This window comes from Protopterus annectens, chromosome 1.part2, assembly GCF_019279795.1.
Source record: "Protopterus annectens isolate FY-2018-M chromosome 1.part2, PAN1.0, whole genome shotgun sequence".
NCBI lineage: Eukaryota > Metazoa > Chordata > Ceratodontiformes > Protopteridae > Protopterus > Protopterus annectens.
Genome location: NC_056727.1, coordinates 902,920,137 through 902,939,162, shown reverse-complemented (window position 1 = coordinate 902,939,162; position 19,026 = coordinate 902,920,137). Strand labels below are relative to the sequence as shown.

General features: G+C 38.2%; 1 protein-coding gene across 2 annotated transcripts in view; it reads right to left on the bottom strand.

Moving 5' to 3' along the window:
• Window positions 1-5,077: 5,077 nt before the first annotated feature.
• Window positions 5,078-19,026, bottom strand: part of CDC42BPA (CDC42 binding protein kinase alpha) — a 3,351,611-nt gene continuing 3,337,662 nt past the window's right edge. For both annotated transcript variants that reach the window (XM_044059574.1, XM_044059584.1), the window contains exon 40: window positions 5,078-14,313. In XM_044059574.1, coding sequence (XP_043915509.1) covers window positions 14,182-14,313 — 132 coding nt within the window. In that variant the 3' untranslated portion in view covers window positions 5,078-14,181. The remainder of the gene's footprint in view (window positions 14,314-19,026) is intronic.

Here is a 19,026-nt window from a genome sequence, read left to right as displayed (position 1 = left end):
CCTCGGCTTGAACTGACAATCTCACAAAAACAGCTCTAAAAGCACTTGGTCAACTGCTACGTTACTTTTTGTAGGCTTGGCAACCACAGTGGAATAACAGCAACATTATTTGTATTATTACCCACTTTTGTTTTAAAATGGAAGATTAAGAAAATGACTTTTGGAAAACCATATTTCTTTTTTGTAAAAAAAAAAATCTTTACAGAAACGAGTTACCCCAATGCACACATTTCTGTATGGATCACATATATATTAATAAAACTGTGGAATTTAGGATGTAACTGCATCCTACTGCAACAATTAATATACCTTTTGTTGCATCAGTGTCAGACATGGCACTGATTTAGTAAGGAGTACCATCTCCTTCAGAATTTCCTATGTCTCTTTAATAGCTAAACAGACACATTAAATATACTGTACAACAGAACAATGGCCCTGTTTTACTAACATTATGTCCCTGTGATTGCTTTATTACAAGAAAAAAGTTCTATTTATTTACAAATCTTCTTTACAAGTCTTCTCTTACAAAGCAGCTTATTTATAAGTACACAGTTTTCACTAGGAAGAACACAAATAGCCCTCCTACTTATTGACAATGAAAATGTTCCCAATAAATATATAGTCAGCATTAAAAGTGTAATTAACTAATTGTAACATTAATGATAAACTGGATTTGTACACAGGGACTGATAAAGAGCAACATAAATTCGAAGATTTTGCAGCCAAAAAATAAACATCCTCCACCTAAATATTTCTTGTAATTATATAAATATCTACTGTAAAGGGAATTTGTTACAGACTAGTAACCTTTGCTGCAGATCATGGCAATGAAATATGGCTACAGAAATATTCAAGTCTGAAAAAGTAAACTCTACAGAGCTGATGCTAAACTACTGCTCACTGCTTGCATTCTTCACTTGTATTCTTTTCATGTATAAATACAACATGCTTACTAATGAAAAACAAAAAGAAGGTTAACATCCTGATATTGTGGTAAGCTGTAATTAGCAAAGTGGGGGGATATATGCAGCTATAATAAAATTCATTGTTTTCTTATGCTATAAGATAACAGTTTGGTAACTAGTCTGTTGATACACACTATGTACTGTGTTTATACACTACAAAATAAGGTAAACATGACACCAGATACTAAAAAAGAAAATAAAAAATAATAAAACTAAAGATTATAAGAATTTTATATGTTTCTTTTAATGAAAGGAAAGGCTAATAACGTCTTTCCTGTCCCAGCTTACAAGTCTAGTTCACGTGGTGATACGCTTAGACCCAGCATAAAAATATATATATATATGTATATATAATAAAAATAAATCACTAAGCAAGATGCTGTATGTCTTCCTTCTGGCATTATATTAAAATCTATATATATATATAGATTACAAAAAAAAAACTTTACCACTCAGCACTAATAACATGAAATTATCATATTACAATTCATCAGACTTTCATAATGTGAAAAAGGCATATAATTTACTTTAGACATTAACAAATGAAAATGTAATAGACCTTCAGGTTTTCAGTCAAAGCAACACTGTGTGTATAACATTATAGCATAGTTGAGTTAAAGTTTCAGTTTACAGGTAGATATGAAAACTGTACAATCTATATTATTCCTCATTCTTTCTGAATCATCTTCACTACTGACTGCTTGTCTTTTAACCAGAGAACCAAAACCAAAGGCCTGCCATGCAGTTTTCAGTATTGCCACAATGCCAGCCTATACAGCTTTTTAAGGCAAATGGTAGTACACATATTCTGGCCAGCCAGAACACCAAGACCTTGCTGAAGCTAAAGACTGTCAGAATATAATAGGTTTTGCATCTCCATGGCACAACGACAGATTTATGCCACATAACCTATCTTGGAAACAGCACCATCACACTTCATGCAAAGCAGATACACTGCACCATAAGGAAACTAGGCTTGGTCTAACAAAGGGTTAAGAAAGCTTATGAAGACAACATAAGCTGTCAGAAATAACAAGAATATTCACAACTCAAACTGTACATGGATACAGAATCAGTGAAAGTACAACTGAAGTTTGCAAAGCGAGTTTGTAACTCATCACTGAAGCTGATTAAAGGACTTAACACTGAAAAGGTTATTAATAAATCTTATCAGGCTTGACAGTAGTCTTTAAAGTACCAAGTTGAAGGAAAAAAAATGCTGCATTGTCTGGATCGCAGTCAAGAACTGTCTAGCCAAATAAATATGCTAGGACAGCAGACATCCAATGTGCAAAGCTTGATGAAAATGTTTTCTGTACTCAAAACATTACATTACATTACATAAGCAGCTGTAACAGCACCAAAGCTATAAGGTGTTAATTTGTGTTGGTAACAGATGTGAAGGGAATGTCAAGTTTACAGCAACCTTTTGGGGGGTTAACCTAGCCACTTCACACAACCCATTTTTTACTACAAAGGCAATAACAGACTAAATCCATGTGGACAAGATTACTAGAATACCTAATGCTCACACTTTTAAAAGCTCTACTTTAAAGAAAACTGAGAGAAAATCAGCTTGTTAAAAGACATTCATTTCTGAAGTAATTTTCATTTCCATTTTGTTGTTCAAAACAGTACATCTGGAAGTATTGTGATGGGCAGAGTCTTTAACCTGTCAGTGGACACATCTTATTGCTTCTCCCATATACATCATCATCAGCAGCAGCAGCACTACAACTTCCTCTCCAGTGACATCCAGGTGAGCACTCAAGGAGCCACAGGTGTTTGATTTAATGTTCAATCTATGTCCCCCACCTTCCATCACAGTCATAAGCTCACTACTCTCCAAGACACAGCGAGAAAACTGCTCCTCTAGAATGAAAGGAGATGGTGTGGACTCTTTGGGAGTATGCCCTCTAGGCATCCTTCAAGACAGATGTACTAAGCATTATCCATTGGAATGTAGTTCTGAAGCAGACCCAGAACATTGTCTAAGGAATCTTGAAGAATAAGCTGGAAACTGTTGCTGGGGCAGAGATGATTAGTCAGTTACCTATTATATTCTCGAAAGCTGACAATGTAGAATCTGATATTGTCGACACGAGAATAGCGAAAGTGCAGAACGATGAATGGGTAAACGGAAATCTCCATAAGAGGAGATTTCCGTTTACTTCAATGTAGTGCAGTCTCGGAGTTGGTATATTTAAGTAGCGGGGGTGCAGGGGGGCTTGCCCCCCTGCCTACACCCTTTAGATTTTCTTTTTTTTTTAAATTTATTTTTTCTGAACATTCGAAATTTTAATGGTTCGATCATTAAAGGTCGGCCTTTAGTGATTCGAACCATTAAACTTTCGATGTTCTAATATAGACCCGATTAGTCTTCTCTGGTAGTTTGCTACAAGTGCAACCCTCACCAGGGCAAGTGCTTATAAAACAGACATTATTTTATGATACACATTAATCCTTTTTCATTTAAATATAATACTAATTTTAGGCAGGTTACCAGCTGTTATTGGGGTTACACAAATCATTTTTTGGCGAATCTGTGACCAAATCAAGCAGTTCAGAAAAATGTACTAGGATACAAAATAATGGGTTTAGAAAGGGGAACTGAGGATGATAGAAGTTTAAAGGGATTACTCGATGCAAAGAATTAAAAAAAAAATGCCAAAACCAAGAAACAGCATAACAAATACTTTACATATTATTTAAAGTTAAGTCCAACAAAAGGCTAATTTTTCAAGCAGCCACTGTTTTCTTACTGCAAGACATATGTGTTGGATACATCCTTAAAAAAACTCTTTAAAACAAGTGAGTTTACATTAATTGCCCAGGTCAGAGCATAACAGACACACAAAGAAACAGACGAAATGTTAAGTATTGCAGAACAGCTGCAGAAATAGCTAAGAAACAACAGAGAATATGTGCTGCCATGTAATTCAATGGATCTGGCAAGTAACATATATAGCATTCTTAGTAAAGCCTCCATATGGCCACCCAAATTTAAACCACATTAGAAAGTTTTTGCTGAAGCTAGAGAATATCACAGAACCTGTAACACCTTATGCCTGCTCTCTTCAGGTCCCCCAGGAGATATGTTTGAATTTATGACAACATAAAACCCTATCTCAATCAAAGTAGGTAAGATTCCATCCAAGTTTAGACATCCTAGGGTGGTGACCTTAACTTCCTTCCAGAAGATGTGAACTGCAAGTAAGGGTCATCTGCAATAAGACCAAAGAAAGAAATATGCCATCCTATGTCAATTGCTCATTATCTTGACAGGGAGTAAGGCAATGTGTGCACTGTTGGACAACACTGTCTTAAACATCCACTGAGTGGTCTTCATGTGCACCCAAGCAATAGGCATTATTAAGAAGGAAGGCCTGATGCCCCTGGCTCTGTGGCACACAGATAAAGCCCTGACTGTGACCCACATGACCCAAGATTAATGAGTGGATCAGAAATCTGGAATAGATGGGGAGAGGTGGGTGAAAGATGTGCTTCTTATGTCAATGCACTCACCTGGGAAGGAAGGTTGTGCTGGCTCTTTCCCCTCTGGTGACCTGACATTCTCAGTGGAATAGCTCAGGTTATTCCCCACAGAACAAACCTTCGGAGGTAAAGTCATGGTCTGTCAACACTGGTTTGGTAGCCCTTGCGTGGGTGTATCTGGAAGAGGGCACATCTCCATATTGGGGCATAGGCAGTTGGTCATTGGTGATGTGGACCCCACATCACCAACAGTGGAGGGGTTAGGTCAGCAAATAAAAAAAAATCCTAATGGTTGCCAGATTGATGACTCTGTAGTTGGCTCTTGTCTTATGGGGAATGAATGGGATGAAAACAGCTTTTGCCTTGTTAGGAACTAATGGACAGCTGACAGCGGGCAGGCATCCGAGCACATAAAAAAAAAAAGGGAAGACCTGCTTGCTACAAGATGTGAAGCCACACCAGGTAGGCTACATAATGGAAGGTGTTATCTGTGGGAATGTATTTTATCTCCCTAGTGAAAAGAAGACCCTCGGTGTGGTACTATCAAGAAAGGACTACATGAATAAAAGCTGATGAAATGATTAAACATATGATGTATAAAGTTAATAAAGCATCTCCAAGGAAGTTAAATGGAAACTTTCTCTATGCATAAGTAGGTGGTAAGCATGCTACCCATGCTGACTCCAGTACTGTTGCATAAGCTGATAAGGTACATATACACAAAGCAGGGGATGTTTTATTTTCATTAGATGTTGTTAATATCTTTTTAAGCACATGTACAAGCTGAAACATTTTTTTTTCTTATGCGGAATTTAAAGTAGAGAAAATGAATGTGCATCTGCTGCACCTTGAGATGCTTCAACATCAACTGTAAAACAAAACATGCAGACTTCAGAAGGCAGAACCTACAGAGTATAATGGCCTTGGCTTTAAAGGGTAATAAACCATCACAATTACTTCAGTGATTTTGACCTGCTTGCTACCTTAGTTTAAAGCAGATAATTTAGAATATCAGACAACAATATATTACATCGTGCTTTACAACAAACAAAGGAAAAATAACTGAAGGATGCTGAGGTGAAATCCTTTAAGTTATGAGATACTGTGGTAGTTTTGTTTCAAGGCTTGCCTGGACAGGTTTGCCAGTAATCAGGAATGCAGACATGAAAAGACCCAGAATCCAAATTTTCTGAGATGTACAAACCATGAGGCAGCAACTGGGATACAAAAAACGGACATATTAGCAGGCATACTACATTCTTTAGGTCCAGACATGCTGTTCAGTATGGTGGTTTGAGTCAAGATAGTAATCCCAGAAGAATAATCAAACATTTCAGAAAACACAAATAAAGTTCCTGGTTCTGGGAAGTGGAAAAATACATACATTCTGCATTCTTTGGTACAAAAAAGAAATGTGAAGCAGAATTCTCTACAATCCTTAATCAAAAATACTTTTTCACGTACTTGCTCGGTAAAAGCTATATATATTTACAGTAAAATGTATGGCAAAGGAAGTTGGTATACTTTGGGTTAACCTCCTCTTTAAAAACATTTTCTCTGGAGTTTTGGTCAGCAATGTTAACTACAATCTTGTTGGCTTTTTTTTTTTTTTTTCTGGACGTAAAATCATTAAGAAGCCCTGTTCTGTGAGCCATAAAACCCAGGGACTGTGTGAACACTGATCTGCGCTTTATCAAATCCTGGTAATGACTCTGTCAGCAATGTACTTAACAGAGGGATAGAGGCTACACTGATACTAAGTGGACACGTCTCTAAAGCTAGCTGCATGATCACAGAAACTACTCTGGTAAAGTACTCTTTCCTACAGCTTTAGCCTGTGTACAGTTTGTTCATGGCCCATGCCACTTCATGAAGAAGTACACTCTGAAAGGACAGTGATCATCCATGCAACAGGCAGACACTACAACTAACTTGGGACCCCAAAAGCTGGTGGTCACTAGAATGTTGCAACTGTGAGAAGTTACAACTTGAAAATCATACCACTGGGTCCAAAGAAACTTTAGACCATGACGTTAGGAAACACATGGGTAAACATCTTTATTTGATTTAAATATGCAGAGGAATAGTTTTACATTGGTAATCATTATACCACTACAGTCTATAATATGTCATTGGCAGTGATTCACTCTGCATAGTCTTCTTCATTTTACTAGGGCAATAGAGTGCACACTTGTGTCTGCATCCTGATTTGCTTTTAATATGAAAAATAACATTTACGTTTCATTTCATATTTAGAACCACTGACAGTACAGTTTTATTTAGGAACTGGTACTGATTTATTGTGCATTGTCATTTTTTTTTTCTTTTTACAGTATTTGTGTGATCATGGAGGGGATAGATACAACTTAAGGGATGTGGGGTGTGTGGTGTGAAACAATTGGATCAGTTTACTTATTTTGTTTTAGGTTGTACTGCTTTCACTGATTTGTAGTTCATGGTTCTGTTCGCAATTACCTTTTGTGTCAAATACTTTAACAACAGGCCTCTTTACTTTATATACAGAATATATATTTATACAGCAGCCCTTTAATTTGAGTTATAATTTTGTATTGTGCTTTTTTTATGGCTTTCAAGTTTTGATGATCAATGCTACTGCCAACTGTTGGTAAGTTAACTATAGCAGTTATGTAGTTATTCCACCTGAATTACAGCTGTGCGGCTGTCCAGTTAGTATATATAAATAAGAGGGTGCTTATTTTATATTTCATTTTTAATTAAATTGTCTCAGAAAATAAGATGATTTCGGAACAGCTGATTAAGAGATGAGCAGTTGCTTTACTTTATATCACTTTCGTGTTACCTGTATTTAGTTATACAGCTAAGCAACTACGTTTTGATAGATTTTAGTTATTTTTTTTGTGTATGGAAATTATTTTTTTATGTGGAGTGGGCTGATTTCTGATGTAGTTACTGTGTTCAGGTAATGTTTTGTATTAACTTTCTGGAGTACAAATTTATTTCAGGAATTTTAGTTAACTGTTTGTAACTTTCAGGATTTCAATTTCATTTTTATAATTTTCAACCATTGTATCTTCTATGTTGTGGTGGGGGTGGGGCGGCACTTAAAAGTTTAAGTGATCCTAATTATGAGCCAAGTCTAACAGCAAGCCATAATCTCTGTCCCAGAAAGAAAAATATTTTCATTTCACATACTTAGCAGACATCACACAATTTAATCAACACAGAATCCTATACAAATATCATTCAGTTGGAAATGGTTTGCTTTCCATTAGGGAACCCAGCATGTTAGCTGTAGATGAAACTAAAGAGTTGATGAGACTTTCAGATATGTTCAGTTCTGGATATATATTTATAACAAATGTTTTCCTACGTCCATATTATACAGCATCCCACCCCATTCATCCTCTAAAGGTGGATAAAATGAGGTGAGCTAGAACTTTTCATTCAATGCAATGTCCTTTCATAACAGATGTGAAAGAAGGGCTAGTAGACAGAGCCATTGTGTTCTTATGGAAGCCAGTGAAAGCTTGAATCATACACGAACCAGAAGTTCAAACTTCTTACCTGATTTGAGTAACAGTAGTTTCAAATACCCTGGCTCAAAGGGAGGGCTTCATCTGGGACTCCAGAATAATGTTCAAATCCCAAAGAGGGACAATAACTCTTTTTGGAGGTTATAGATGCAAAATCCCTTGAGAAACTGCACTGCATACCTGGAGGTCAGTGGAACATCAACAAGAAAGCAGGCTGACAAGGCAAAACAAATACATTTTGACCGATACTTGAGAGAGAGAACCTCTGACAAAAGCAGAGCAAGATAGTCTAGCATCTGTGAATGTTGTGCCTGCAGCAGTTCTAGGCTACATTTCTTGCACCAGTTACAGAATCTCTTTCATTTTTACAACAAACATGCCTAGCTGTTGGACTCCAATACAAGGGACAAAAACCTAGTCTCTGTTGAGGCTGTAAGATGTAGAACATTCAATACTAGACAGAGAACCTTATCTTGTTGTTAAGTGAGAAGGTCCTCTAAACAAAATTTGCAGCAAAATATATACAATCAAAGTGAAACGGGAGAACCAGGGCTGTGTGAGTCACAACAGTGATAACCAGATCAACTCAGTTGTCTTCCTTCTTCCCCCCCCCCCCAAATTCCCTGAAGCACATAATTATCAGAAATGCATAATTTAGCTTGTTTTCCCAAGGTCCTGGAAGGGTACCGAAGATCTTGTTCTAAACAATACTAGGGTAAATGAACATTTTTCAGAGATGAAAGCAGATTCCTCTGTGGCTGCCCTTAAGCAGCAATCAGATCCTGACATATGTGACGATGAAGATGTCACTCATGACCCAGATAAACTACTAAAAGCAGGCTTTGTGTGCCTGGGAGATGAGGTACATGCAGCTGCAGATCCATGGACAACTTTCCACAGCAGCATGGCCAGCCTGCAATAAGACTGTATGTTGCCATGAGTGTTTACATATCATAATTATCTGTGTTTACCTGAGGTACACCTGAACTTGTACTGTCCAACAAGTTGATGTGAATCTGCCATTGCAATGGAGACCTAATTCTCTGGATTAACAAAATTCTCCAAGATGTGCACCCTAGATAGGTCTAAGATATCTGTTGTCCAGGGGCTTGTAAGCTGAGAGCTTAATAAACCCTGCTTGGATTGAGGTATACCATTTGTGTCCACCAATTCAGTTTGTAAGCCAGTTATGGAAAGGGAGAAGATGTTCCAATGAATCAGTCAACAGAATGGGTTTATAAGAAAAAGCAAATGTCTTCTATTCAGATTTGAAGATTTTGTGAGACTCTTCACAAAGCAAAAAAAAGTGCAAATAATGAAAAACGGTGGGCCAGGATCAAGCCTTTTATATCTTCACATCACTATTTTTAAATGAGCAGTACATGATTGCACTACTTTTGGGAAGTGAGACAACAAGGGCTTGTTCTCGTTCATGAGGTCTAGTAATCTTAAACTGATATTATTTAAGTAGGAAGGGTATGGTTGATGTATTCCCCCAAATGTCTCATTCTCAGTTGGAGAAGAGGCATTGAAATTAATTCTGTTTTGTAATATGTTTCAAAACTTCTCATAACCTCTAAGATTCCACCCCCAGATATGTTGGTAAGAGGCGATCCAGCCCCCTACCAAGCAATATTCAATGGTGGGAACAGATGACCACAGAACGAGGGGAAGGAAGAACACATGCCCTAAATCATAAAATAATTGTCTTTGCTGGTTGACAAAACAATGGGTTGTGAACTCTTTTGAGATTTTTGAATGTGTACATCTCTTAAGTTCCTTGCACCTCTACCAAAGGATCAACAGTTTTGAGACTGGTCTCCATGTAGGCAGAGGACTGACGTGCGGTCTTCTTCCTATAAAAAGGAGAAGGTGGACAGCAGAATAAGATAAAGCACATGAAACATACTGATACTCTGAAGATTCCCTTTCTCCTTACCTGTTTTTCAAGCTCATGTACCACTGCTGTCACTTCTGGTTCAAAGAGAATATCTTCAGAAATAAGCAAGTATTAATTTTAGTACCGAGTACTTTTTAAAGTATTAAAGTTACTCTTTTAAACAAGCCTGTCTTCTTTCCATAACAGATGCTACTTAGTATTCAAGAAAAAGAAGGTTGCACAACACTGATTTGTAAGTACTGACTAAACCTAGCAAAGATGTTTAAACCTTTCATTAATCTGGAAACACCCTCTAGCAGAATGAGCCAAGGTAAGGGATGAAATGTCCTGGCCATGGATCACCAAGTGAGACTCCAGCCTAAAAGTTTGCTGCAGCTGCAGTAGTTCTCATCTACACAATGGCCATCTCTTCCTCTTCATCATAAAAAAGATCGACCCTGTGGTTGTCTGGTATTAGAACACCAGAACAGCTTTTGTGTGAGAAGTCATCCCTCTGGCTCTCAGTCTTAGATGCGCGCTTTACAGACTAGTAGTAGTCAACTATGCTTTCAGTCCAGTGCTAACCCAGAGTTTGCCTATAAAGGTAGTTATCTGTGACCTGACTTCTACAGTGTTGAAAAAGGAAAATTACTCGAACTCCAAAAGTTCTTCTCCAGGACCATTCCTCCTTAAGCGATGACTCAAATTTTCTCACCATTTATGTTATGGAAGATCTTCTGAATAATGCATACATTGCACTGACTCAATTCCTCCTTCAAAGGTAGGGTACTCAATGTTCATTCTCCCAAAGCTAGGCCTGCCACCAGCCTTTCTGGTGCATTCTTAGCAGATACTGACCTTTCCCACATCATCCCAGTGGCATTCAATTGCACAACTTAGTATTCTTTAGTAAAGTTTTTCACTCTTCTGCCACCTCCTCCTCCTCCAGAATGGAAATGGACATGTCACAGCATGCAATCAAGAATCAATGGTTTGCCAGCAGCCTCTCCTGAACTTATTCCATTACAAGCAGGTATAGGAAATCTTCCTCCTTAACCAATTTTTCTCTACATAAATAATCCACAGAATACCCCACTTCCCCAAGAACAAGGCAAATCATCTAGGACACTAAGTCACTTCACCACTTGAAGTCTTCATAGACATAGCTAGACCTGGATTTTTTGTAACCTCTAAAGAAGAATCCAAAACTACATGCTTTATCATCTTTTTAGCACAGCATATACCAAAGTGGCATAGCATGTGGCTTCCCTTCCATATGACAAAGAATCTTGCCCTTTAGAAAGGTAACAGAAGACAGGGCTATGAAACATGTACCCTGGCCATACACTTTCTTAATTATGTGTTTCGTTAGGCACACTTTCAAAAGTCTTTTGCATCTCACATGCTAGACAAGATTATAATGTTAACAGATATCCAAGACAGTGAAGAAGCTTCTTCAAGCTGTCTACAGCATGTATTTCCTCATAGCCAGGTGCATCTTTGGTATCAGGAGTGCAGATGGCTAGCTTGATTACATCATTTTTGCCTTACGGGATTAACTACACCAATGAAGCTTTCATTCTCCCATTCAGAAGTGGCGTTCTCTTTCAGGATGCCTATTAAGGAATTATTAAATAAAGGTCCTGGAAAGATCTAAAGCACATTAAGCTGCAGAACTCTACACACTTCCTAGTCTGACATGATAGTTTAAAGGTTCTTTAAGCACAGAAACTTGGTCAGTGCCTAAAATGACAGATAATGGGCAAGACAGTTTTCTACCAATAAGGCAGAGGCAGTAGAATCTCTAAAAAGGATAACTTTAGCACTTCCTCTTCCAATCAACGGTATAATTTACTGTTCTCTAGCCAAGTCACTAAATTTGCACTGCTATCTGGAGCACCACTACTACTGATATATTAATAAGGTATACCAAGTTCTGTGGTAATTCGACCAACCCCAAAAAGAGACCGATCACTCAGTCTCACAAAAGACTGAGCAATTAATGAAGATCGTATCTTCAGACCACAGCTTCAAGCAACTGTCCATACAACTAGCTAATATATTGCTGCTACACAGTTTTGGGGTTCATCTCTGCCTGGTCATCTATCCCCCAAACTTCAACCACCCTTCTGAGCCATTTGTCTCCCCATATTAAACAGACCAGTGCTGACAAACTGTCTCCTGTGGTTGCCCAGCTTTTTTTTCAAATGCCTTGCACCCTACTCTCTCTCTCTCTCTGTCAGGCAGAATAAGCACTACAGCAGCTGAACTTACTAAGACATACCACTCTGTGCTGGCTACAGTACACCTACAGTGCTTGGCAGGCCAAGCCCATCCTTTGCAGTCTACACACAGGAATCATGGGAATAAAAAGAAGTTCAAGGCTACAGAGTCTCACGACCATTACACCTTGCCACTTCCCCACTCCAGGAGGGCTAGGCAAAATCAAGCCCTGCATGAATTTATGAATACACATCCAATTACCTAGGTCCTGTTTGAAGGAGGATAATGTATCATGCTGCTTTATCTGAGGGGGGGTCTATTCCACAGGGGAGGGAGGCTCTGAGTAAATAATTTGTCTCTCCACCTTGTTTTATTGATCTGCTGAAACAAGTTTAGATCCCTTGTTCTGGTATTTGTGGGACTGTTTGATTTATGACGGTACAAGATACCCTAGACTACTGGGTCCCTGGTTGCTTAGAAGGCAAGTTATAGGTCTTCTTTCAGCCACTGACTGTCCAAAAGGTGGAATTCATGTCTCTGAGATTTTAATTCTTCCTGTTCCATGGGATAAGCAAGCCGACAATGACCATTTACTCCCATCTCTCCCTGGATGGCTCCTACTCAAGTCCAGGTCACTAGGCCTGTATTCGAGGCTCTATCCCTCTGCATCATATTTCCTTTTAACTAGCTTATGAAGAACTGATTATTTTGTGCTGAAAGACAAAATATAACACAGATTATGTACCCCATCCATACTCACTAAACACAACACAGCATTCTTCCTCTACCTTTCACAGCAGAAGTGCTTTGTTAATTTAAGTGATGAACTGGATGATTATGATCCAGAAAATCTATATGGAACTGACAGCTGAAACAATACAAGCAGTCGTTAGTGTGGCAGCTCCCTACTATCACTGCCATACTAACATAGCAATGAACACTTAGTTCTAGACTTCTATAAAAAAATTCAATGGTATGACTGGGTTCCTGAGCTCTGACTGTCCATTATTTTCTGTTATTTACTTACTTCAGCTTTGAAGTAAGTTGTAGATCTTGAGGATATGACCATGATCAGGCACGGAAGAACACAGCTAAGGTGAAATCAATTCCCCAGCAAATAAAATAAACCACATACATACTACATACACAAACATACATGCAAAGAAACAAATAAAAAAAAAATCAAAACAGCAGCAAACACTGGGTCCAGGACCCTATTAAAGAAATACTATATCTTTTTCAAGGTATATAAAAATATAACCTCATCCCAACAAGAAAATGCTTAAAAATGTAACAGAATGTGCTATTATAAAAGCTACACTTTGGAAGCTCTATTCTACACAGGGTAGATGGCTAGCAAATGTAAAATGTACTGTAACAGCAAAACAATTTCTTATACATTATCACTTGCTCTTGCTCCATATACACATAGATATATTTTATATTAACTATTTATGAATCTTACAGCTTCAGTGTGCCAAGAAAAAGGCATAAAGCATCTTCTTGATGTAACTGAAAGAAGTGTGAAAGACCTAATTCTGTAGTGAGATCATTTACAATTTTCTTATACAACATATGCACATCCATTTGCATTAATCTCCAGATGTGCACATATGCTCCATTTGCATTCATGAGCTTTAGCACTTCAGCAACGTCCTCACCAAAAGCAGATCACTCAGCATGGCAGTGGTAATTGTATTCATTACCAGCAACTTTTCTAGCTGTGTGTGTCATCTTCCTCTGATGAACTGTCAAGCAGCAGTATCTATTGTGCAAACCAAACAGATGTCACAATGCAATCGGCAACAGCTGACTTCTTCTTGGGTATAACTTGACACCATCTGGTATGCAGGTGAATGGCCCCATCAAGAATGATAAGATAAATATGTGATTAATGAAAAGCTACTCTTGAACGAGTTACTCAGCTCGGTCACTGCATACTGGCTTATTGCCTGTGGGAGTTGTTGTATCTGACTTTCTATAAGGCAGAGCAGCAGAATGTAAATGAGAAAGAATCCCCCCAAAAGATTTTGAGCTCGCAAGGGTGGGATGGGAAACAAAGAGAAGAAACTGATGCTATGTGTTGCCATGTATTCAGAGCTGTTCAAGTATCCCACCCAACATGTTCAGTGCTTTCTAAAGATGAACTCTTAGTTTTGTGCGGTGACACTGGACTTGGAGGACTACTTAGGTTGGAGCTGTTAGAGGCCGTTGAATGCCTTGGAGAATCTGAATCCTGCAAAAAGAAAACAATGTTAGCAGAAATCTGAAAAAATAAAATATTAAAGGCAACAAATCAAAGTAATGTCTACATCTCAAAGCAACCCGAGTAATTTAGAAAAAAATATATTTAAATTTCACATGGTGTAGGACCACAACTCAATGTCTGTGGTTCAAACACAAGTAAATGAATTGGAAGATACAGCAGATTCTTATCAAAAATAAAACTACATACTCAAAGTCACAAGAAATAAAACACCTCCACTCCACAAAATCTTTAAAGGTTTTAAAATCTATATTTTTATTTTACTTTAGAACCATATTATTTAGTATATGTCCTTATAGTTCCATTCCTCTATCTTTTTCACAAATACAATGGACATCAGTAGAAGTCCACTCTTCCTCCAATGACTACAAATGCCCCTGCTCCATTTCTTAGCCCCAAACTACACAAATATGTTTAAGCAAATAGCAACTACTTCCTTACATTGACATATTTATCAATGAAAGGACCTTGCATGATGCGCTTCTGGCCAGGTTTATCTTCACCAATTACCATTCAGCAAAAACTTAAAATATTCCATGGTGTAGAACATCCAAATTCCTGTACTGATGACATAATGCACTGGCTACACAAGCACACATATATATCCCCCAAGCCTGCCTAGTGTGTGCCTTCTTTGCAAATCAAGAAAAAAAAAACATAATTCAAAAAACAGTGTGCAATTATATAGCTGCCTGACTGCAGGGAACTCCAAAAATTCTGAAGTAAAAGCTAATACTAAAGGGCAATGGCTGTCTAAGTTTGCAAATGATTGCAAGCTAGGAACAGTCATTAAATCCCCAAATGACTTGGACATTCTGCAAGAAGTTTTATCTGAAATAACTGGTGTCAAAATCATGGTCTGAAACTAAATGCCAACAAATGCATTACTGAATCCTTTGGGGAGTCATCTACCTCAGGGAACTAACACATTGACAATACGTCCCTAGGAGATAGCCCAGTGGTATGGGATTTGGGAACTTATATGGAAAGTTACCTAACTTTTGACCAACATGTGTCTATTGTAAGAAAGTCCTTTTACATTGCACAGCTTATAAACAAAGGGATTGTGTCTAGCTCTAAGACTGTCATTGCCCCTCCCCCTTTACTCAGTTCTCATTAGGCCACTCATTGAATACAATGCCTTTGGCATGTACCTGTCCAGACACATGCAACAACTGGAACGACCACAAAGATACCTTACTAAAAGGATACAAGGCCTAAGCAACATGTCCTACATGGACCCATTCAAAGCCCAGCCGCTACACTCGGTATCCTACTGACAGCTAAAAGGTGACCTGTGTCTAGCATACAAAAAGGGAAATTGCCTAGACTTAGAACGGCCTGCAAGGGCAGCTAGCCTAGTACTTAGCTATGAATCTATGAAAATGAGATATGGTTGACTGCCCATAAGAGCTTTCAACTCAAACACTTTTCTTGAAGATATCAGAGCAATCGGCAACATTTTTTTCCATGAAAAGAGCTTCAAATCATGCTGATGAGCTGCTTCAAATGAAGCAAGTGTTAATTTTTCAAAATCAAAATTAAGATCCCAAGGAGGACTCACTTGCTTTCTATGTGGAGGGCTATGCAGAACCCCTTTCAAAAAGAATTTGACAGGACAGTGCACTGAATGAGAATCTATGGACAGACATGCTGAAATGGTTGAAGGATGAACCTTGACAGAGCAAAGTACAGTTGTGTAAAATCTTACCGAACGAGTAGATGTCCTTCTCTTCACTGTTGCAGTATTCTTCACTGTAGGGATCTCCTGCCAAGGACAGTCCAACGTCTTACAAGTATACTATAGCCTTTAGATCTTATATGTGCTGTACTTCACATGTATGCTGCCCATTCAGGACATAGGCATATAGGTGACGTACGGACGTAGTTACCCAGAACTGAATTGCCCCAGTAGAGAACAGTCTCCATAGGACAAAACAGGCTATAAACATCCATAAGGAGAAAATGCATGTGGGAAAAGAATACCCTGGCCAGGAGGGAGACCAAAACAAATAAAAAAAAAACAAAAAAACAAAAAAAGATAACAGAGGTTGAAGGGAGGGAGCAAATACTGCAACAGTGAACAGAAGGACATCTACTGTTATGGTTTGATTTTACACACCTGTACTATGTCCTTCTACATCACTGTTGCAGTATTCTTTACAGTAGGGAGAGTACAAAAGCTCAAGAAAAGGACTGGGAGGTGGAATGCTGGGAACAGCCTTCACAAACCCATGCAGAATGGCTTGAGCAAAACCTGCCCTGGCCCTAGAAGCCATATCCAATTTATAATGCTTAGTAAATGTATGCACCGAACACCAAGTAGCTGCTTCAAGTATGGAATTGGTGTCCATCCCCCTGAAGAAAGCACCAGATGAGGCAACAGCCCTAGTGCAGTGAGCTCTAATGGAAGTATAAAGACATTTGCCATGAAAAGAATAACAGATAGGAAATGGCCTTAGGTTTCCAGGAGGAGATGGTTTGTTTAAAAACAGCCAAACACAACATCTGGGATGAATAGAAACAAAAAGCTGGTCAGACTTATGAATGGCCTTAGTTTTATCCAAATAATACCCGAGCTGTCTATGCAAATCCAAAGTATGTAGGACCCTCTCACTAGCAGACTGAGGAGAAGGAAAAAAGGAAGGGATATGAACTGCTTGATTCAAGGGCAACTCACTGACCACCTTGGGAATAAAAGATGGATGAGTATGAAGGGACATCCTGTCCCTGTGAAAAAAAAAAACAAAAAAATAAAAAAGGAGGGATGGCCATAAGGGTCTGAAGCTCAGAAACCCTCCGAACAGAAGTAAGAGCAAGTAAGACAGTATTCCAGATACAATGTTGCAGAGAAGTTAAACCTGCAGGCTCAAAAGGAGTCTGGGTCAATTTTTGCAAAACAAAATTACAGTTCCAAGGGGGATGTACAGGCTTCCTTGGGGGCCTAAGATGTGGGACACCTTTAAGAAACTGTTTGACCTCAAAGTGAGAAGCCAAAGGAGGACTGAAGTGCAGACAGGCAGAAATAACTGACAAACAGGCCTTTACAGAAGAACAGGCCAAGCTATACTGGAGCAACTCACACAAATAGGAGAGAACTAGATAGACCCCACTGAAAAAGGATCCTGGTTATGAGCATAGCACCAGAAAGAAAATCTTTTCCATTTGGACATACAAGACTTTCTAGCTGCAGGATTTCTTGCCTCCTGTAAAACCCTGAGCACATCCTTAGAAAAGAATTGCCTAAAAGGGTTCAAAACCCTATCACCCAAGTTCCAAAAGGAAATGTAGAGGTTAGAGGTAGATGAGGCTCAATTACTAATAGTTAGGATTGGAGGAGACGAGATAAAAATAATGTTACAGAACCAACAGGAAAGTACCCAGGAATAGATGGTATTTCTGTGAAAGTTTGGAAGCTAGGAGGGAAAATGGATAAAGATCTGGAAGGTTTATTTGAACAGTATTTTAAGAGAAGGAAAAGCACCAACTTCCTGGAAGCAAGCAACGGTGGCTATAATACCTAAAGAGAGTAAAGACCCATCAGACCTAGCTTCATAAAGGCCTATTTCAATCCTAAACCATGATTATATAGTATTCATGTCCATAATGGCTAAAAGAAAGGCAAAGGTGATGATAAAATTGACAGACATAGATCAATGTGGTTTTGTGGAGGGGTGGTAAACATTTGACAACATTAACTGAACACTGATGATCCAGAGGGAAGCTGAATGTAAGAAAATATCACTGTTGTTGTTGGGTCCTGATGCTGGCAGTTTATGAATAGGGCAATGGAAGCTTTGATAAAATTATAAGGTTGATTAGGAGAATATATGAGGGAACAGAGGCAAAAATTAAAGTGGGTGGGTTCCTCTATGATAATTTCATTTTGAGCAGAGGAACCAGGCAGGGGTTGTCCTCTTTCCCCTTTGTTATTTGCACTTTATTTAGAACCATTGGCAAAGAAAACAACAGATTCAGAAATTCAATGATATAATTGGTATGGTAGTCAAGAAAAGGTGGATCTATTTGCAGATGATATTATTTTACACCTGATAAAAACCAGAAAAGGTCATTTTGGTGTTGTGGAACATTTTGAGGCAGTTTCAGATCTTTTCGGGATACAGAATTAATGAAACTAAAACAAAGGCAATAGGTGTGAATTCTGTACCCACACATAAATTGATTCAGCAATACCCACATTTATCGGGACATGACAAAATGAAGTACTTGGCAGTATGGATTAAAAAGGATTCTGTTGTGGCAGCTACGGATATGTGGGAAAAGACTAAACAAAAGATAATACAAAAACTGAGAAACTGGAAGCTCTTTTATATGGATATGGATAGCAAGATACAAACAGTTAAAATATTTTTAGTCTTATTTTATTTATTTATTTTACATTTGTTGACCGGGAAAGTCCGACTGGGTATATGCCCATTTTCAGCAGAGGCCGGGGGAGAAAAGCTCCATACATTCAGACATATGAGATTTACATAATATAAGAGTACAATCTAGCAAATCTGATGAAAAAAGAAACAGTATAATTATAGTAAAGACAGTTCAACAGGAGAAATGACCTATATGTCAGAGTATAATATCACAAGGAAGGCTCCATATATTCAGACAAGCAAAATTTCACATAATATAAGAGTATAATCTAGCATTTCAGAGGGAAAAAAAGCA